Raw genomic sequence first — 22,850 nt, 5'->3', positions numbered from 1 at the left:
TCTCTTCCTTCAAAGTTGTAGCTGTCAGACTGTGTTGCAAAGTTTATTTCTCTACTGTTGACAAAATGTAATATTGTAAGCCAAATGACGTAATGTAATGTACTGACGTGTGATCTTGCTGGTGTAGTGGAATGTGACGTCGTCGTCTCCGTTGCTGTTCTCCAGCTGCTGCTGCTCCTCCAGCAGAGCCATGCCCACCAGGTGGAGCACCTATACATGTGCACGCGTGTGCACACACACACACACACACACACACACACACACACACACACACACACACAGTCCAAAGTCTCTTTAGGGGTTGGAAAAGGCCAGAGTAGTGTGGACGCTACGTGTAAACGTAGCAATATTATAAATATCGTCGCTGTCGTTCCAGGACCTCGAATCTCCAAAACAGCAACTTTTCAGGAAGTTAAAAAAACCTGTTTGCTCTTAAAATACTGAACCAAACGTCGTCAAAGTTGGCACATGGCTTAATTATAGTTAGTTTCCCGCTGAATGTGTCATTACTTTATTAATATCTTACCTGGATAAGCTCAAATTATGTTTATATTATCAGTCCGACTTGGAAGCACTCTCTCCCGGCCAGTCAGGCTCATGCACGAGCCCCAAGCGCCGGGCCGCGGGGGCGCGCGCAGCAGCAGTCCCCCTCGCCTCTCATGGCCGAGGTGGGGGCTTTGGCATTGGGATGAGAACAGTCTGACATAACGTAGCATTAACGTTACTTTATTCTCGTCAGAAAACACTCCGATTTGCATGTTAAAACAAGTTTGCAGCCTAGGAATAACTGGAAAACATTTGATTGATCTATTAACGTCAGAGGAAGCCAGGATTAGATATGAGAAATACATAGCACGTCTGTCGTGTGACTTTTGCGGGTTTATTGTCCTGCGTGGGGGGCTACAGACGGAGGTAGGGGACGAATTTCGAGGTTTGACTGACAGATTGAGGGCGAATGGCTTTACGAGATTTACTCACAAGCTCGTTTTAATGCTTTTCCATTAATTGCATTTTGTAAAAACCACACAGAGACGTGAAGGATGACCAATGACACTGATTTATGACAAAAAGTAAAAAAGTGAAACTAGAACAACCGCAACGCGGACTTATGCCTCCGCATTAGTTCATTCTGGAGTCCAAATCGCCATTTGAGGCAAATTGGAAGAGATTCCGTCAAGGCGCTCCTGTGATGTTGCGTTACAGAGCTTAGAAATTGGGTGTGTGAGAGGTCACAGTGAGCTTGAACTTTGACCACCAAAATGTAATCAGTTCATCCTTGAGTCCAAGTCGATGTTTGAGACAAGTTTGATTAAATTCCGTCAAGGCATTCCTGAGATATCGCGTTAACAAGCTTGAAAATGGCGTTCGAGAGCTCACCTTGAGCTTTGACCTTTGACCACCAAAATCTAATCAGTTCATCCTTGAGTCCAAGTCGATGTTTGAGACAAGTTTGATTAAATTCCGTCAAGGCATTCCTGAGATATCACGTTAACAAGCTTAAAAATGGCGTTTGAGAGGTCACAGTGACCTTGACCTTTGACCACCAAAATGTAATCAGTTCATCCTTGAGTCCAAGTCGATGATAGAGACAAGTTTGATTAAATTCCGTCAAGGCAGTCCTGAGATATCGCGTTAACAAGCTTGAAAATGGTGTTCGAGTGGTCACAGTGACCTTGACCTTTGACCTTTGACCACCAAAATCTAATCAGATCATCCTTGAGTCTAAGTCGATGTTTGAGGCAAATTTGATGAAATTCTGTCCAGGCGTTCCTCAGATATCGCGTTAACGAACCACGTACGGACGGACGGCCGTACGGACGGCCGTACGGACGGACAACCCGGATCCATAATGCCTCCGGCCTGGCTATCGCCGGCGGAGGCATAAAAAGGGAGATTCGAGGTCCTGGCACAACAGCGACGATATATTAATATAAATATATATCACATAATATATACCAATAATTAGGTGTACACATACCAAAAACTGTATGTTTTATGCTGCATTCGGTTATAACTCGGAGGTCGCAAATTGCTACTAGGAAAAAACTAATAAAATGGTGCGTCAACTCTGAGTTCCTACTCGCAAACTCAGGTATGATTTCTCAAAACCTAGTTGCTCCCAGCGCGTCATTTGAAGTAATTCCAACATGGCCACCCACATCATATATGGTCAAAATCAGAAATACCGGCAAACAAGTCGCAGTCTACATCCAGACGCAATGGTGTGGACATTCAGCCATATAGCACTTTAGAGAATGTTTGGATACCTCAACAACACGGCTAATCATTTTCAACATGGAAAATGGTCCTACCCACCCCTCGAATCCCAACTCTTTAAGACCTTCCTATCCCTAGCTTTGCTCTCTTTTACCTAGCCCCACGCCCGTTCCTTGATGGAATGGACGGACATGCAGTCACAGTGACCTTGAAATGTGATCTTTCACCACCAAAATGTAATCAGTTCATCTTTCCGTCCAAGTGGACATTTGGGCCAAATTTGAAGAAATTCTGTCAAGGCGTTCCTGATATATCGCTTTAACGAGCATGAAATGGGCGGTCTTGAGGTCATAGTGACCTTCAACTTTGACTACCAACATCTAATCAGTTCATCATTGAGTCCAAGTTGATGTTTAAGCCAAATTTGAACAAATTCCCTCAAGGAGTTCCTGAGATATCGCGTTAACGAGCATCGGACAGACCTAGGGACATACGGACGTACAGACGGACAACCCGAAAACATAATGCCTCTGGCCACGGCTATCGCCAGCGGAGACATACAAATAAGACTGTATTCATTTAAAACACTTTTGTTTTCAACAACAGTATGTTTTCATACCAATCAACATACCAACACAGTAGTTAGCTGATGCTACTAGCATCCATGGTTTTGCGACTTGAAGCTCGAATGCACGGAGATGACGCGTTTCCCACCTCCAACCATAAAGGAATGCAGCAATAAAATCAAAACGTATTAGTGTGGATGGTAGTGGAAGGTGAGATGTAGTTACTGTAGCAGGCTACAGTAACCTTGTTGGAGCACCGTGTAAATGACTGGGTGTTAATGACGTCTTTTCAAGTCAACTTGGCATCTCAGGGCTTGTGGAGACTTGGATTACGCCAGATGAGCAGTATGGATTTTTGTTTTGTTTTGGGGGGTTTTCCATTTGAAGGTTGGTCACCATCCACTTCAATTGTTTAGGAGAATTCTGCAACGCTTACCCTCTGCAGCATGGACTCACTCCAGCCCCCCCCGCTGGGCTCCACGGCCCACTGCAGCACGGCTCCCTGCACGGCCAGCAAGACGTCAGACTGCAACACCTTCACCAGGCTGCCAAAGAGGGGGCAGAGGGGGGGGAGGGCCGGGGGGGGGAGGGCTGAGAGAGAGACACACACACACACACACCACAAACACACACACAGAAACACACACACACATCAGAACATTAGCAGCCTACTGTAAGGCCACGTCTAGACGAAAATGGTCTGTGCATAAAACGGCAAACTGTGGTTGCGTTCTTGCCTTTGATTCAGTGTTTATACACAGTGTTTGTGATAACGATTCACGTGCAGACTGGAGCCACAAATGTCCGCACCAACTCTGAGCAGATTCAAGTCAGCCGGATTAAAACGGAAACTTCTGGTCAGAACCTTAAAGTAATAGCCTTATTGATGCACATTGCAATGTTTTGTGTGTGTGTGTGTGTGTGTGTGTGTGTGTGCGCGTGTGTGTGTGTGATCCAAAATACACAACACATAGAACACAGACAAATTGGAGGAATATCTCTAATTCGAAAAGTCGACTTTTTTCTTTACCCAGTAATAAGTTAATGCTTTTATTTTTAAGGTAACGTCGCCTAGCTTCCTGTAGTCTCTCTATAGCCCCTTTCAGACATGCCCTGGAATTCAGGAGTTATCTAGAGGTGACCTAGCCTGGTAAACCAGCCGGTCATGTGAACTCACATTTCATTTTGTTCTTCTTTCCCATCTGGCCTTAGGCTACGTTCACACACAGCACCCAAGCCTTGCCTACGCCTACGTCAATGAGGCTGTGTACACAGGGCGCCTCAACGTGAACCTTGCGTGCACCCACGCCTCGCCTGAGCTGCGCCGATTTTATCGTTTAGGCGTGAGTTCTATTTTCAAGCCGACTAGGCGCGTGAAGGCAGACTTTTTCTGTCAAGCCATGAAGGAAAAACGCGACAATATCCGTGGGAAATGGTAAAGTCAACTGAATTTCAAAATAAAATGGTGTTACTACAACAGTGTTGAGCAGAGAGAGAGAGAGAGAGAGTGATTGACGGGTGGCTATCACGTGGGGCTTTCTCCCCGTCGGTAAACAAATCTTCAGGAGAGAGAATAGCGACCGAAGAAGCAAGATGGACAATGAAAAGTGAATCCACTTAGTACAGCATCCAGTTCTCTATGACAACAGTGACCCAAGAAGGAGACCTGGTTATACATATTCAGCATCAATAGCACATTAAATATATCAGATTTATTTTACCTACCCATGATAATTCGGGACCACACGTGACAAAAAAAACACTCGGGAGAGAGGAGAGGCGCTTGTGACTCGCAGGTTCAGCGTGGAATAGGCGTCCAGTGTGATCGCAAAAGCATGTGATAGGTTCACGCCCAGCTCAAGGTATGTAGGCGTAGGCGTGGGTTGAGGCAAGGCAAGGCGTAGGTGCCCTGTGTGAACGAAGCGTTAAGCTTTCTTCCCAGTGTTTAGCAGTGCTTGCTTCATGTTTCAAGCGGTAATTTGCTTGCTTGGTCCCGGTCGGCGGTTCCACATGGTACCGATAAACACAAGCAGCGGTAACAGCACACAGAGATGCGTCCAATGAACCCTGTTACTGCTTGGGTTTGGGTCTGACCGTCATCTGGCTTCGGAGACTGTGCTAAGTGAGCTAGCATTACTTAGCTTAGCGTGCCCACAGTAATATTAGGCTGTTAGCTCAATTACTAACTTTACAATAATCACAATATCATTAATAACATTACCTTGAGTCAATCTCGACATCCCCCATACTGTACATAGCTGGCTGTACCTACAGAAAACATTAGATGCCTCATACAGTAGCTAACGTTGTCCAGGCTTCTGTTGTTTTGACAACAAAAGCATGCATGCTACGTTAGCTGCTATAGATAACATGGCCTAATCAACGCCAGCACACATCAGTAAAAAGTGATGGAATGTCGCTTTTATTATTATTAGCAGTTTTAGACCTGTACCCTGAAATGATGGTGAAAGGTAAAGTACATTCTGTCCATTAATTTCTGCCCTGATAGGCCTACATCTTCACTATTCAAACCATACTATTTGATGTTACTTGTAAGATTTTCAAGATTGACTGAAGATACAGTACTAATGACTCCAATTGTCCACACAGGCATATCCCTACTAGGGATGTCACGATACCAAAATTATGAGTTCGATACCGATACCTGCCTAAGTATCTCGATACCGATACTGAAACGATACCACGGCAAAAAACTAAAACATCAGGAAAAGTAGTGGAATAAATAGAGGGGACAAAACATTTTCAGTTTGATATCATTGTCATTTTTATATCTAATTTACTCAATTAAAAAAAAAATCTAAATAGAAAATGAGAAAATGTGCTCAGTAAAGTGCAGAACTCTGCCAAGGTGTATTGAGTCATTTGTGTTCAGTCTACTTTAGTGCACATCAACTGTAGTGTGCCTGTGCTGTAGTGTAGCCTATGTGGGTTAATAATCCTGGGTTTAAGCCTCATTAACATGAAGTGCCAGATTTATGGTTAATCGAATAATATATATTATTTTCACACATAAATGTAGGCTATTGAAATGTAGGCTTATTATGTGGTGTACCCCCCCCCCCATACATGTAGGCTAGGTGTTTTTTTTTTTTACAATGAATTCCTATATCATTAATAATTGGGATTATTGTAAATATTAGGATAGGTGACATCAGATGACTGCTTACCATGTAAAAGCTTTAATAACACTGGCATTGAGGGCCATAGTGTTATTAAATATTGTACATGGTACGTATGCAGTCATCTGATGTCCCCTCCCCTAAACGTTACATGTCATGACTTGCTCCTTGGCAGAGATCTGTGCTCGAGCACATTGCCTCGTGTTTCACTGTAAACGAGTAGGCTATTGTGACAAGCAAACTTTTTCAGTGAAACAAGTTCGCTTGTCACACAATACTCGTTGGACTTATTTGAGGGCATGTATGTTTATCGTTCACGTTCGCTAACCTGTCGGTCTTTAAACTCTTTGAACAGGTCGGGGTGCCTGTCTGCAAGATGTTTAGCCAACTCTACTCTACACCCGGAGGTGCTCCACATGTGTGAAAGCAACATGCCTCATGTCTGAAAGGGTGCATTTCACGTAATGCCCGGGTCAGGCTCAGGTCAAGCAACCCTGAGCTGATTCAGAGTTCATGACTGAAAGGGCCTTGTGTGTGTGTGTCTCCTACCTGTGTCTTCTCCACTCTGTCTCCTCAGCTTCCTCTGGGCCTCCTCAGCCTAAAGGTACACCACACACAGTTACCATGACACTCACGCCGCACAGCTCAACATGACGACGTCACAGTTACCATGACAATGCTCACACCGCACAGTTCTACATGACAACATCACAGTCTGATCCCACAAACAAATACCATGACGATGCTTACTATGACAACCTCCCATTCACTCTGAACCCACACTCACAATGTGCTCGATGTGTCTGTCTTATCGAAGTTCATTCATTACAGTAGATACTTTACTATGAGACTTCATTAACAGACTTTTTGAGACTTTACTATAAGACTACTAAGATTTGTTTTAGTTTTGTATGATACTTTACTATGTAATTTACATAATCATTTTGGAGTTTACTATGAGAGTACTATGAGTTTACTATAAGACTTTACTATGAGAATTTACCATGGGAATTTTGGAGTTTACTATGAGACTTTACTATGAGAATTGACTTGCATTAGGCTTAAGCCTCTGTACAGAGAAATAGGCTAAATTTGAGCATTAAAAATTCATTAAAATTTGAATAAAAATTTAATTTTAAAATAAGAATTGGATTATAGAGGAAGACTGACAGCCCTAGAGACTACTATGAGAATTTTTGAGTTTATTATAAGACTTTACTATGATAAAGTAATGAGAATTTTTGAGTTTACTACAAGACTTTACTAAGATAATTTACTATGAGCATTTTTAAGTTTACTGAGACTTTACTGATAATCTTTTAGACTTTAGTGTAAGACTTTACTATGACAATTTACTGTAAGTATTTTTGAGTTTACCAGTATACTACTATGAGAATTTACTGATAATTCTTTAGACTTTACTATGAGAATTTACTGTAAGAATTTTTGAGTTTACTATGAGACAACTATGAGAATTTACAGAGAATTTCTGGGACTTTACTACAAGTCTTCGCTATAAGAATTTACTATACAAATTTTAAAGTTTACTGAGACTTTACTACAGTATAAGACTTAATTGAGATTTTACTACAAGACCTTACTGTGTGTGTGTGTGTGTGTGTGTGTGTGTGTGTGTGTGTGTGTGTGTGTGTGTGTGTGTGTGTGTGTGTGTGTGTGTGTGTGTGTGTGAGAGTGAGTGAGTGAGTGAGTGAAAGATAGTACCTTGGACTGGTCAGCTCTGGAGTAGTGGTGGAAATAGAGGTTGAAGTGTTTGTACCACTCTGGTCTGAGCTCATACAAACCTCTGCCTGTCACACCAGGCTTCCTGCAAAACACACACACACACAGGTAAGGTGGGAGGTGTTTTAATGTGGAAGTGTTTTAAGGTGGAAGCATTTAAGGTGGAAGTGCTGCAGGAAACAGACTGACTTGAATGAAGCGACAGTGTCAATGACTCTCTCCAGGCCGGTCTCCTTGTTCTCCTGCAAACACACATTTATATAGAATTAATTAATGGGAATGTTTGTAAACAAACAGATTGACTAGCTGTATACTCCTGAGCCCTATACCACGAATGTTGTATAAGAAGATCCAGGATCTGTCCCTTGATCTGGTTTGTCTAAACCAGATAAGCTCGATTGTAGTTAACTTGTACTACGAACGTCGATTGCCACTCGTTAACTGGAACCAGGTTTTTCTAATCAAGCCGAGAGCTCGTGCACATGAAAATGCCCGTGCACTGGAGCTTGTGCCCGCAAAAGAGGCGTGGTTTTTAACAACTGCCAATCACAATGCAATATGGACTGCTCCAACTCCTACAGCGCCAGACACGCCTATTTCCTCATTGAATGAAACCGCAAATAAAAATTTGTGTTGGATATTATTACTGTTCCCGAATGACTGTCTCAAGTGACCACTTTTATCCACACCAGTAATTTCTTTGAAGAGCGGTTTCTACCTCCACGTAGGCTATCTACAGCAGCTCAATTCACCCTCTCAATAAACTCAATAAAACCGGCATGTCTTTTGTGGAAGCAATGTGTAATCTATCTCAGTCCAAAATCCGTATGTATAGACCATTTAGGCTCAATGAATAATAATGATCTCATGACGTGTTTAGTCGCACTGATTGAATAGTTCCTATAGGCTAATCAATAAAAAAAGAATGATAATAAAATAAAAATATGCTTCTGAACTGAATCGACACGGTACGTGCGGGCATAGATTTCATTTATAAAAAATAGCCTATTTTGTGGTCACATATATAGGCTATTGTCAGCAGAGTCGCATATCTCCATATTTCATATAATGATGCTGGAAATATGAAGTTCAATCACATCATACAGGCCAAAAGCAACACAGTTGCAGCTGCAAAATGCAGGAGTAGCCTAGATATGAATCATCTTAATATGGGATCGCCTGTGTGCAGGTGATCCCATATTAAATTGCTTAGATCTAGTAGGCTATTCTAGCATGTATGACCATTTCATTCCAACCCAAAGTCAGTCTCAGCACCGTTACGCACACGGCACCGTGCGCTTTGGAGACGTTTATGTAACCTTTTTATGCCAAACAGATTGACTAGCTGTATACTCCTGAGCCCTATACCACGAATGTTGTATAAGAAGATCCAGGATCTGTCCCTTGATCTGGTTTGTCTAAACCAGATAAGCTCGATTGTAGTTAACTTGTACTACGAACGTCGATTGCCACTCGTTAACTGGAACCAGGTTTTTCTAATCAAGCCGAGAGCTCGTGCACATGAAAATGCCCGTGCACTGGAGCTTGTGCCTAGATCTAGTAGGCTATTCTAGCATGTATGACCATTTCATTCCAACCCAAAGTCAGTCTCAGCACCGTTGCGCACACGGCACCGTGCGCTTTGGAGACGTTTATGTAACCTTTTTATGCCGGTTTAGTGATATTTCTCCACTCACTATTCAGCTGCAATCGATCAGCGGGGTCAAACAACGTATCTAGGTTACTTGAGAGCACAAAAATGAATATATAAAAACATATTCCAAAGTGGTAAGTAGGGCTTAATTAAAATAGCCAACAAGTGCAAGGCTTTAGTCCTTGATTAATTCAACATTACAATTCGTGCTCCTTCCTAGATGGGAAACTCGTCCAGAAAGGGGTTGGCCATTTTTCCAAACTGCTGATTCGATTGGTTCGTGGGCGGTGTATTTAAGGTATAATCTTATCCTTGCAACTTAACCTGCTGCGGACCAGGTTAAGTGTGAAGCATAAGTTGCTATGGAAATATATGTCGGTAAGAAGTTAACTTGCTTTGTAGTACGGCTAAACCAGGTTTAAACCCAAACTTATCAGGATAAACCTAAATCTTGCTTTGTAGTACAGGCCTCTGGGTGGATAACTCTGTTTGTAAACAAACAGATTGACTACCTGTATACTCCTGGGTGGATAACTCTAAACATACCTGGGTTTTCCCTTCATTATCTGGTTACACTTAACCTTAACTTAACCAGATCTCCACAATCATGATAAGCGGTCTCATGAAGCTGGTTATCAACTCGCTAAGTGAACCCAGGAGTTTCGAATCTAGATCAGTGCGCGTTCACATAAAAGGGCTGTGTTTGCTGCATACAACCAATCCACTCGCACCATGGAGAAGCCGCAGAGAGCAGCGTATTTTACGATGGAGGAGCAAACCCTGATATTACAAAAATTCAAAGAATATAAAGCAATTATTCAGGCTAAAAGCAACACCGTTGCAGCGGCCAGAAGGCGCAAAGAATGCTGGCAAAAAATCGCCGACTCTGTAAGTTATATTAAATCCCCACTCCGAATTTATGTTTCTGATTATTATTTTTTTGCGCTTTTTAGATTATTTTAACGTCCTCATCCATTATTTCAGATGCAACCCCGGTGGAGCAAAGCGGACTTGGGAGCAGGTCAAAAACAAATATAAGAACAAAATTCGAAGTGGTCAGTATAGGCTTACTATAATATCTTATAGGCTGCATATATATAGCCTACAGTACAGTGCTGTACTCCATTTTTAACACTGTCTCTTTGTTGTATGGTGATCACAATGGAATTGATTTGATATTGTTTGCAGCCAACAGGAAAAAATGTGAATTAAAAAAGACTGGCCGGGGGGGTGGGGGGGTCCTACGCAGGAGTACACTCCTGCAGTACAGTAGAACTTGCCCTGTCGAATAATGAGTGTCGTCCCTTAATGGAGGGTGTGGAGGGGGGAGTAACATCAGACCCTGGTGGAGGTGGCACCTTGATGGAGGGTGTGGAGGGAGGAGTAACATCAGACCCTGGTGGAGGTGGCAGCTCACACAGCACCACATTTGTACATGGTATGTTTCATTGAGCCACTGTTTCCATTTACAATTATCCATTTACTGTGAAAGTAACATGTAGCCTATTTTTTTGCACAGTGGATAGTGAGACCCTCACACTAACCCTGCTACCCCCACCCTCAACATTGCTGTCCTCCAGAGAGGACAGCATTGTCCTCTCTGGACAATGCTGTCCAGTTACCACAATTCAACCAGTTAACAATTCAACCAGTTACCACATGCAATCCTTGCTGCTGACGAGACATTGGGGGGAATAAAAAAAACGTTTCCCACGTCCTGTGTACTCAGGTGGAGGCCATTGATGATGAGACGCTCTCTGCATGCTCAGAGAGACCGAGGCTGCTGGTATACTTTATGTAAAAACTACATAAAATAGTAGGCATAAAGTTTATGCCTACTATTTTATGTACTTTTTCTATTTCCCGTATTAAGAGATGGTGTGGACACTTGGCAGTCTCACTTATGGTGGAGGTCTGCTCATGGGAGTAAGTGCTCTTTATCCTTACAGCCCGACTGCGACTCATAATGTTGCCGACATACGGCTCCAGCAGCTGGCAGATATACTGTAGTCCCTCGGACGAGAATCTGTATCTCTCACACAGTACCTCGTCCGGCAAATCAAAAGGATTGATTCTGTCGCGGAATATTCTCTCCATCCTGAGAACTCGTCAAACAATTTGCGCGCCGATATCAATGGGATCGTCTAGGTATGGGCCGGCAATTTTCCAAGAGAATTGATTGGTCGGGAGGCGGCCCAGCAATCTCAATCTCGAACATAACTTGCTTTGGACAAGGTTAGCTGTTCATAAGTAGCATAAGTTACCATGACAACGTACCCCGATAAAAAGTAAACCACCATCATGAGACTGAAAACCTAGGGTTAACCCTGAAGTTACCTCGCTAAGCTGAAATCCAGCTTTGTGATACAGGCCACTGGGTGGATAATTCTGTAAACAAACATATTGACTTGTATACTCATGGGTGGATAACACACCTGTACTTTACATTTTTATGATTGTTTTGTATATAGCATTTGTCTTCTACTACTGATGTGACCGCTACGTAGCATACTTGCACTAAGACAAATTCTCGTTTGTAATCGGATTACTCACTGTGGCTATTAACACATTGAGTGCTAAGGACGTCTGTGGACGTCCTAAAAAAAAGTAACGAGAAGTGCCAAGGACGTCTGTGGACGTCCTAAAATCATAATTCATATTATTCCATAATTCTGCTGTTTAAGGTCGTACCCAGCCAGTGAGCATGAATCCCTTCAAGGGATCACACGGCGCCACCTTAAACATCTACACGGGAGCTGCGCCACCCTAAAACCTTGGCGCTCGATCCTTTACTTTGTGCAGGAGAAAGCCGTGATCAAAGAGACACCGATGCATGCTGCAGCCAGAGCCATATAGATTGCTCTGTCTGCAGCTGACAGTTGGCTGCGATCCGCGCCCACAACTGAGCTCCTCTGCTTCTGTCTATCTGTCTGCATATAGTTTCTCCACACGATTCCCTGCCAGAAAGGCAGCACCCGACGCCGAACAGCCAAACCTTTTCCTTCAGTCCCGTTTGGCATTTCCTTGTCGCGCTGGGATCCGCCCGGGGCAAAAACGGAGGCTGCGAAAATAGACTGTGTGCGTGTGGGGAGGAGTTTGCAGCTCAGGGGGGGAGAGGGGGGTGGGGCACGCAGGCTGCACAGAACTACACCATGTCACTACATCAGAAAATATTAGCTAGAGTCAGTGAATGTGCTTGAAATTAGAGTGCAAAAAGTATTCATAAAAGTGACTTTATCTTGAAAAGTAAAAAAAGACAGCAGAAAACTAAGGGGTTGTCCTACAACCCAGGTTTTATGAGTGAAGCGAGGCTCCCACCTATTGCCATCTCTGCGTGGTACACGCTATCGAATGCTCTTACCTTTTATTACTTTAAAAGTGTCCTTTCCAACCATCCATTAGACCGTTGACAGGATGCAGACTGGACCCTTGGAAAATCCGGGGCGATCCTGACGGTCTCATGGTCTCCGATCCAATAGCAGGAGTAGAGGCGGGCACAAGCCCTCACGCCTGGAATTGGACCGGGAAAACACCACTCACCCGGCATTCGGCCACAACCAGACAGACTGGCAGCAAGGCACCTGAGGTGGGAGCCTCGCTTCACTCATAAAACCTGGGTTGTAGGACAACCCCTTAGTTTTATTTCGTTGAAGCTCGGCTCCCACCTATTGCCACCTTACAACCGACCTTGCTGCAAAGGAGCACCTAAGTGCCCGACCTTGCGACTCTCGATCGAAAAATGGGCCGTCACGGCTTATAGCGCATGGGAACCCGATAAGGATTGGGGAGCAGTCAGCGAGGCAACTAGTCCGCGGAGGCAGACAGAACCGCATGAGCGAATGTCGTGCCTCCCACATCCAGACTATAAAACCTCACAAAGGTATGGTGAGTCGACCATGACGCGGCTGCGCACATATCTTCCACCGTCACACCGCGCAACAGCGCCCAGGAAGAAGCCACGCCCCGAGTAGAGTGGGCCTTAATTCCTTCCGGTGGAACCTTCCCAGCGGCAGAATAGGCCAAGTTAATGGCCTCCACTATCCAGTGCGATAGACGCTGTTTGGACAACGGCTTGCCCAGAGCCTTAGCCCCATGGCACACCAGAAGCTGGTTAGACGTACGCAAAGTACGCGTCTTGGCCACATAGGCACGGAGCGCCTGCACGGGGCAGAGCGACCGAAGTCTCCTCTCTTCCGCCGAAGAAGAGGCGGAAGGCTCAAACGCGACCAGGTCTATGGTCATGGACCTGAAGCCAGCCCCAATACACTTAGGCTGATAAGCAGGGTTCGGGCGGAGCGTGGCCCTGCGCCCATCGTTAGAGAACACCATGCACGATTGTTGCACTGACAGGGCAATCAAGTCTCCCACTCTCTTGCCGGAAGACAAAGCGAGAAGCAATGCCGTCTTCAGCGAGAGGTGTTTCAGGTCGGCAGCGTCGAGTGGTTCAAACGGAGGCCTCGAGAGGCCATCCAAGACCGTGACCAAGTCCCACTTGGGAAAGATGTTCCTTGTCTGGGGGCGAAGCTTGCGCACACCCGTCATGAAACGAGAGACCAAAGACAGGCCTCCCACTGTCTTGCCCTCGATGTCCATGTGGCAGGCCGAGATGGCGGCCACATAAACCTTAAGGGACTGCGGCGACTGGCCCGCTTCGTACAGACCCTGGAGGAAGCAGAGAATGGGCCGAACGTCGCAGGTCACCGGGTCCAGGTTCCTTTCTGCGCACCAGCGCGAGAAGGACCGCCACTTGTATGTGTACTGAGTGCGAGTCGAGGTGGCTCTAGCACTCTGTATGGTTTGCACCACGTTCGCAGGCAGGCCCTGGGCTAGCAACCGTTCCCGTTCAGGGACCAAGCGGCCAGCTTCCACTTGTGTGGGGATGGGTGGAGTATCTCTCCGCCCGCCTGCGACAGCAGGTCCTTCCGACGCGGCAGCAGCCACGGAGGACCTCTCGTCAGAGTGATCAGATCCGCAAACCAGACCTGCGACGGCCAGTGCGGGGCTACCAGAATGAGCTGTAGCCCTTGCTGTCTCACCCTGGCCAGCACCTGGGGAATCAGTGCGATTGGGGGGAACGCATAGAGGGCCGCCCTCGGCCAGACGTGCGCCAGCGCGTCGTGGCCCAACGGTGGATCGTCCGCGAGGATGGAAAACCACTGGGGGCAATGGTGTGCGAGCCGCGAGGCGAAGAGATCGACGCTGGCTTGCCCGAACCTGGCCCAGATCTGCTCCACCACCTGTGGGTGGAGAACCCATTCTGAATTGCGCGGGTTGCCCCGCGATAGCAGGTCCGCTCCCAGGTTGAGGTGGCCCCGAATGTGTGCCGCCGACAGGGACAGCAGGTGGAGACGGGCCCACTCGTGGATGACCGTAGCCAGCTGGTTCAGAGCCAGCGACCGGACACCGCCCTGGCGGTTGATGTACGCCACTGTCGCGGTGTTGTCCGACCGTATCAGTACATGGTGGCCCATGATCTGATGTTGGAAGTGCCAAAGAGCGAGGCGAACTGCCTCCAGCTCTAGTATGTTTATGTGGTGAAGCTGTTGGGCTTGCCATCGCCCGTTTGCAGCCTGGCGTTCGAAGACCGCGCCCCAGCCCCAAAGGGAGGCGTCGGTCCGAATCACTCGCCTGAGTGGGACCGGACCCAGTCTGGCGCCCTCTGAGAGCCAACAGCGGTCCGTCCACACTTCCAAGGCTTGGCGAGCGCGGTCCGACAGCGTAAGGACGCGGGACCGATGTATCGCTGGGTCCAAGCGATGACCGAGGAACCACCTTTGGAAGGGGCGCATGTGCAGCAGCCCCAGAGGAATTGCCGCGGTCGCCGCGGCCATAAGGCCCAGTAGCACGGAGCACTGGTGAACGGAGATCGTGCGTGCGCGACGCCGAGTCTCCGCTGTCCTCCGAAGGTTGTCCAGCCTCTCCGGAGAGAGGCGGGCGCGCATTGAAAGGGAGTCTAGCTCCAGACCCAGGAAGGTTGTGACCTGTTGAGGCACAAGGGCGCTCTTGCGCCAGTTTATAAGGAACCCCAAGGCCTGGAGGTGGGAAGTCAGCACCTCGGTGTGTGCGGACACCATCTCGCTCGAGCTCGCCGCTATCAGGACGTCGTCGAGGTAGACGTAAACGCGGATCCCCATCTCTCGGAGGGGAGCCAGCGCTGTGTTGACGCAGACTGTGAAAGTCCTGGGACTTAGAGACAGGCCGAAGGGGAGTACGCAGTACTCGTAGGAGACTCCCTGAAAGGAGAACCGGAGGTACCTCCTGTGCCTTTCCACGATGGGAACGTGGAAGAAGGCGTCCTTTAGGTCGACTGACGTGAAGAAGTCCCCGGGTCTGATCGCTCTGAACAGTGTGGGGAGCGTCAACATGCGGAAGGGAAGCTTCCTGAGCAGGGGGTTTAGCCGCCTGAGGTCGAGGATGGGCCGTAAGGACCCGTCCTTCTTGGGCACCAGGAAGTACCTGTGGTAGAACCCGGACTGCCTGTCCTTGTCCGGCACGGGCCGTATCGCGCCCTTTGCCAGAAGCGAGGAGACTTCCTCGCCGAGGACAGCCATGGAGTCCGCATCCGCCAGGTCTGAGACAGGGATGCCCGTGAAAGCAGGCGGGGGGGCCGCGAACTGCAGCGCGTAGCCCTTCTCCAGCGTTCGCAGCACCCACGGTGTGGGTCTGCACAGCCTCTTCCACAGGGGGAGGCTGTTTGCCAGGGCAGGTCTGGTGCCCTGTGTCGGGGTTACCCTTGGCACATGATCCTGAGGCGCCACGGCACACGGCCCCAGCAGGACGTCCCCAGGGGGGGTGCGTCCCGGAGGCCGTGGCAGCATGGCGTGCAGCCCCGGCAGGACCAGCCCATAGGAGCTGCGTCCCGGAGGCTGCGGCGAGTCGTCGCCCGTGGTGTGCGGCCCCAGCAGGACCAGCCCGGGGGGGCTGCATCCCGGAGGCCGCAGGAGGTCGTTGCCCGGCTGGTGCGACGACAGCTGTGGGGGGGGAATAGCAGGGGGGCCTGCAGATGGTGAGGTGCCCTCCGAGCACCTCGCAGCTTTCGCCGGCAAGGGACACGTACTGAGCAAAGCTCTCTTCGGCGCTCGACAACACTGTGGGACGCCAGGTCCTGGCAGCGTGGAGGCTGCCCCTCCCCCCCCCGGGGGACCGCTAGGTACGCGCCGGGCCTCGGGGCCCGGTTGCGGTGGCCGACTTGTCAGGGTTACGGCGGGAGCCCCTGCTGCGGCGGGCACGGCTTCCTCGACCCGCGCCAGTCCAGGCTGGCTGGGGAGGTGTTGGCCCCGCGTTCCTTGGGGCATTCGAGCTGTTCCTGTCTGCGTTGGCTGGGGGACCAGACCACCCCTGGGGTTGCCTGTCCCGTGGACGGCGTGCAGGGCTGCCGCGGGTCGTCGTCGAACGACCTCGGGCAGGGGGTGGCCTCGCTGTGTGATGGGTCGCCCCGGTCTTGCGCGGCAGGACTCTGCCGACCGCCTCCGTGTCCTCACGCCGCCTCTGGGCCCTGCTGGCGAGGTCCGCCATTGAACCGAAGAGCCCGGTAGGGCAAACGGGTGCGTTGAGGAGGTCCGTCCTCTCATGGCCACGCAGGCTGGTGAGCTGCAGCCAGAGGTGACGCAAGGCGGCCACCGAAGATCCCATGACCCTCCCTGAGTCCTCCGACACACACTCCAGCATCTTGAAGACGTAGTCGGAGACCCGGCGTAGCTCAGTGAACATTTCAGGCTCGGGGGCTGCTTGGACCTGGTCTACCAGGAAGCAATGATACTTCAGCAGGAAGGCCATGGTGTTGGCCATGGAGGCCGCCTGGCCGGCCGGCAGATAGGACTTTTCCAGGAGCGAAGCAGTCTCCCTGCAGGCTGGGGAGGGGAGCAAGGGCTTCCCTTCCTTCTTCTGGCCTGGAAGCAGGTGGTCCGCCACCGCCTTCTCCAGTGGGGGGGGATGTTCATAGCCTGATTGGGCCCCTTCCACGACGCTAGACCAGCACTTAAAGCGTCGGATGGGGGCCTCAGAGGAGTAGGGTTTGGTCCAGGATCGCTGAACCCTACGCTGCACGTCGGGGCAGAAGGGCAGGCTGCCCCGTAGCGGCGTCTCAACGGCGCGGAAGTGGGAGGCGGTGAACATGTCCTTCTCGACGGTAGGGGGCGTAGGCCAGTCCCAGTCGAGGGCGGAAACAGCCCTGGCCACGACCTCCCTGAACTCCCTCTGGTAGATCTCAGAGGAGATGTCGTCAGGAGGGGGGAGCCCCCCGGGGTGAGCCCTTTCTGGGTTACCCGGGCCGGCCAGCAGGGAGGCCTCATCATCCCGTTTTGGGTGGATCTCGAGGAAGTCATCCCAGGGTCCCCCGCCTCCGGCCATCTTGGCGGAAAGGCGAGCCCATTCCGAGACACGGGAGTTAGCCGCACCTTCAGCCGACCTGGGGGAGGGGGGCAGGGAACAGCGGGAACCATGTGGGGAACGCGGGTGGGGACCGCGCTGGGAACCCGTCTTGTGCTGTGAACCCGCTGGGAAACTGTGCCGGGTATACTGCTCGCACTGCCGTGATCCCGGCGGGAAGTCACGCTGGGAACCTACCTGGTAGCTGTGCTGTGAACCCGACCGAGAACCGCGTTGGGAAATCCGCGCGTCATGCCGCGGGCGCTTCGGCGGGGAGCACTGTTGGGAACCTACCTTTTTTCTTTGGTAGCTGTGCTGCGAACCCGACCGGGAACCCCGCGCATCTTGCCGTGGGCGCTTCAGCGGGCAGCGCTGCTGGGAACCCTCTTTGTGGCCATGCTGTGAACCCCAACGAGACGCACGTGGGGAGCTTCCCTGGGAGCACTGCTGGGAACCCTCCTTGTGGCCGTGCTGTGAACCCAAACGAGAAGCACGTGGGGAGCTCTCCTGGGAGCTGTGCTGGGAGCCCTCCCGAGAGTTGTCAACGTGCTGCTGTCCGAGAGGCAGCGGGGTGTCGGAGGTAACAGGCCCAGAGGTAGTCTGACTCTGGCTGGGCTCAGCTGCAGCAGCAACGCCGCCAGCGTGGCCTCTGAAGAAGTCTGCCCTGTATTTTTGAGTGCTACGAGGCATCTCAGTACAGGCGAGGCAAAACTCCGGATCTCCGAGGCAGCTATCTGCGTGGGCCTGTCCCAGGCATTCAACACACAGCGTGTGCGAGTCCTTGGCTGAAAGCCACGCGCCACACTTGTCCGCACAGCGCTTCGCCTTGTTAACACTAGCCATCCTGTTAGAACACGCGGTAGTGACAGGCGAACAACGTTAACGTTAAATTTATCCTCTTCTTTTTCGCCTTGTGGGTAACACTGAAGCAAGCGAGTTAACACAAACCACTGAACGTGGCAGACCAAGCGCGCGTAGGCGGCAGGCTATTTTAGCGGGTCTTAACTCTAGCAAGCTAGTCGGCAATGGTGCCGACTAATACCTGTAACCAACACAAGAACGAGCCTAAGCTACGAAACACGTGACGCTAGTAGCGGAGTTATCTCTACGTGAGGTTAGCTTAGACAGAGCAATTCAATTAGCAAGCATACAACGACACTCGGACCGGCTTGTTCTTAAAAGCCGCCGACACGTGAAAAAAAGCACTTAGCTTTGTCGCCTCCAGCTTTCACCGCCCAGGCGAAGGTAACCTTCCAGACCGGAAAATCAACGACCGAGGTTCCCGTCCGCTACGCCGATGTACGGGGAGCAGTTGAAGTGAAAGTGGTCGGGCAAGCTAACGCTAATCTGGAGCAATAATTCACACGTCTGTCCTTGGCCGAATGCAGGTAAGAGTGGTGTTTTCCCGGTCCAATTCCAGGCGTGAGGGCTTGTGCCCGCCTCTACTCCTGCTATTGGATCGGAGACCATGAGACCGTCAGGATCGCCCCGGATTTTCCAAGGGTCCAGTCTGCATCCTGTCAACGGTCTAATGGATGGTTGGAAAGGACACTTTTAAAGTAATAAAAGGTAAGAGCATTCGATAGCGTGTACCACGCAGAGATGGCAATAGGTGGGAGCCGAGCTTCAACGAAATAAAACCCTTTCAGAGGCTGTCATTTCATAATGGAACTGTCTAGAAACAAAATTTCTTCTTTGAAAGAAGCAGGAGTGTCCAATGTTTCATTAGAGTCCAGCCCTGTCCATATAGCCCTAATAGAAAAAATTCTATAGCTGTTTTCAACTGAATGGAAGTGAATCTGGCACAGGCTCCAGACAATTTTACTGAAGCGCTGTGGCACTCAATGTGTTAAAAGTGTAATCTGATTACCTACTGTGGCTATTAAATTGTAATCTGATTACTTACTGTACTGTGGCTATTAAAGTGAATCTTGAATCTTGAGTGGTTCGTTTTAAGCAGCGGTAAATACAAGTCAACTAAACACATTAGTGATATGCCAAAATCGGGTGGTGTTTGGGGTTGTAATGCCAAATATAGCTTGGCACATAATGGATTAGATATTAATGGAATCGGTGGATACAGATAAGGCTTACAGGCTGTCTGCATCTACAGAGCTGGGGACAGACTTCAACGTGATCAACGTGGCTGTTGCGTAACATACTGTAATGTGCTTGCCAGAGTGACAGTAATACAGTCTATGGGGTTTTTGTTCGTCTCGTCTAAAATCTTTCACTTCATTTAGGTAAGGTTTCCTGACCCAAACTTTGCCAACATCAGCTTTCTGAAATCCTTGAGCACTTTTCTGTTATGAGTTTATCTAGTCTAGATTCTAGACTGTAGCGCTGATGTAGCACCACCAACATCCATCCAGAAGTTAATTGTTGTTGTGATGACATGCTGATTGGTTGTATAGAACCTGTTTGTACCAAACCACCTTATAGACACACAAACCAGTAAGAAGTAATATAATAAAGTCATAAAGACGAGACAGACGGGTAGCTGCCTCACGTTCTCGGGCAGAGCCTTCACCAGCTCGCTGTGGGCCATGGGTCTGATCGACAGCTGGTGGATGATCTCCCTCCTGACCTCATCACAGGCTTCAACCTGACCAACGCCTGCAACAAAGCGCTCGCCTGCGCGCGCACGCACACACACACACACACACACACACACACACACATTTTAACCATTTATTTATTTCCATATAGAGAACGGTACAAGGACACAAAGGCTTCCTCTAGGCTAGAGTCATCCTGCATTCCAGAAATTTGGTGTGTGTGAGAACGCATGAAGGCATGTGCTGTTTGAAGTCCATGTTGGGAACTGTTGGATCAGAGCCATAATCATCTGAATGTTCTGAATGTGGAGACTCACCAACCACCATGATGATGAGGTGCAACATCTCTTCTATTAGTGTGTTGTTCTGCTGCACCACGTCCTGACAGACAGAGGGAGATAGAGACAGACAGGTGGATGCACGTTAACTCTAGATTAAAGGTATAATATGCAACTTTTTTTTTCTTTTTCTGAATTTTCCCTAATTTTCTCCCCAATTGTACTTGGCCAATTCTTTCCTCCCTGCTGCCCCGGTCTCTGCCCCACCCTCAGCCGATCAGGGGGGAGCTGTAGACTAGGACCATGCTTCCTCCGACACATGCACAGTTGCCAGCCGCTTCTTTTCGCCTGACAGTGGGGAGCTTCACCGGCAGGACGTAGCACGTGGGAGGATCACACGTGCTACGTGAGATGTGGTGGGGGGAACTGGGGGGAAGTAAGGCTATTGGCATGAATGATAAGCCCAACGTTTAAAAAAAAAAAGTTCATCATGTCAGTCCTTCACTGTTCTATGTTCAGAATGTTCAAAATCATCAGTATTATTTTATTTTAATATTTTTTATGGCTAGTGTGGAGGTCAACGGCAGTGCACATTTTCCCCTGATGTTGTTTGTGGTGGTAATAGCGTTACTGAAACTAACAATAAACTCGCACAAGCACCTTTTGAATTGATACAAAATTATGAATAGAGAAATAATAGTATCATTTTTATTTCCTTCTTTCAGCTATCTATGACTGAATAACCTGTTCAAGATGATCCATTTGTCTGTTTTATGCCTGGGGAGGGAGGTGGCGCAGTTCATAAACCCAATATGTTTTTGTTTTGTTTGTTGTTATTGTTGTTGTTTTGGGGGGGTTTAAAAAATTGCTTCTGCTGTGGATTGTAACTCATTCAGACAAGCATTGCACCACTGAAAGAACATGACATCGACATTTTCGAAAATAAAAGTGTTTTCACTAGAAATGCCCATCCCGACGTCTTACGTGCGCCAATTAAAGTTACCCACTAAGAGACTGTCCGGTATTTAGGTGGGGTGGTTTGTTGGCATCTCTGTATCTCTGCAGTCAGTAGGGGACAGTAGAGTCAGTACCTTGTTGGCATCTCTGTATCTCTTCCTGCACCCTGCTGTACAGTCAGTAGGGGGCAGTAGAGTCAGTACCTTGTTGGCGGTCTCTGTATCTCTTCCTGCAGTCTGCTGTACAGTCAGTAGGGGGCAGTAGAGTCGGTACCTTGTTTGCGTCTCTGTATCTCTTCCTGCAGTCTGCGGAGCTGAAGATGTGGAAAAGCTCAAAGCGACTCAGAACGATCATCAGGAAGTGGTTCGGATCCATCATGGACGCTCCGGCCTGCACAACCACGCACACACACATGCATGCACATACACACACACACATTCGTGTCCACACACGCGCACACACTCTCAAATGTGTTCGTCATGGAAGGACACATACCATACATATTTCCTCTAAGAGTGGGCGGGTCTAAAAGCCAAAGCCCACGATAATGGCGGGGGGCGTGGTCAACAAAAAAAGAACGAAGCAGGGAGATCTTTTTGTAGGCCAACCCAGAAGTCATGTACTTCTTGGTTCCCTCGTCGGGGAGTCAATGTGATTTCTGTACAGGGATTTTGGTTAGACCGCGATGCGGCCTTCAAATCTAGTTTAGTGGGACTCCGGTCCGGTATTGTGTTGTGTGTTTAAAGAGTATGGTGCAGGTTAGAGACCACTTTGCATTCATATGTGGGACTTTTATGTAGCAATTAGGATTCTCTTTTGTTTTTCCCACACACATAGCTGCATCTAGACTGGTTTTTGTAGAGCAAAAAGTGCCATATTAACCATATATAAAGCCCAAACTAAACAGAAACTAAAAGTTGCCTTGGGGAGGAGGAAATGGCAGCACAGATTTCTCTCTTGCTCCTTCAGTGCCGAAATGCACTGAAGGAGCAGAGGGTCAAAATTATCGTTTCTTGTTGTAAATTATCGTACAAATACGATAATTATCTTACAAATACGACAATTATTGTATGTCTGGCAACACTGATTCTAGTTGTTTTGGAAAGTTTTCTGCTGTACACATTGACTGTATATTATTATTATTACAATAAGTACAGTAGCCCGAGTCACTCACAGGTGTTATCTGCCCAGATGGTATTTTTCCCCCGGCTATGTCCCGCCCTGCTACGCGGCCATGCCTGCTCTACTGGCATGTGCAGTGCACAATTACTCAACTTCGCATTACTGATGACATCACTCAGTGACGACATCACAATTGCTCGATTGACCATCACTGATCACATCATGGAGTGCTTGAGTGACATCACTCAGTG

The 22,850-nt window shown here is 48.6% G+C and overlaps 1 protein-coding gene across 1 annotated transcript in view; it reads right to left on the bottom strand.

The window, feature by feature from the left end:
* Positions 1–22,850, bottom strand: part of ubr2 (ubiquitin protein ligase E3 component n-recognin 2) — a gene marked incomplete at its 5' end in the record, with an annotated part of 209,586 nt that overhangs the window by 105,642 nt on the left and 81,094 nt on the right. Inside the window, 8 exon segments of the mRNA XM_083650803.1 lie at positions 108–210; positions 3,220–3,374; positions 6,473–6,521; positions 7,646–7,748; positions 7,853–7,905; positions 20,194–20,318; positions 20,560–20,623; positions 21,751–21,867. Of these exon segments, the coding sequence (XP_083506929.1) occupies positions 108–210; positions 3,220–3,374; positions 6,473–6,521; positions 7,646–7,748; positions 7,853–7,905; positions 20,194–20,318; positions 20,560–20,623; positions 21,751–21,867 (769 nt within the window).

The sequence above is a fragment of the Poromitra crassiceps genome (genome assembly GCF_964638095.1).
Source record: "Poromitra crassiceps genome assembly, chromosome: 14".
Lineage (NCBI taxonomy): Eukaryota > Metazoa > Chordata > Actinopteri > Beryciformes > Melamphaidae > Poromitra > Poromitra crassiceps.
This window is presented reverse-complemented; position numbering and strand designations above follow the sequence as displayed.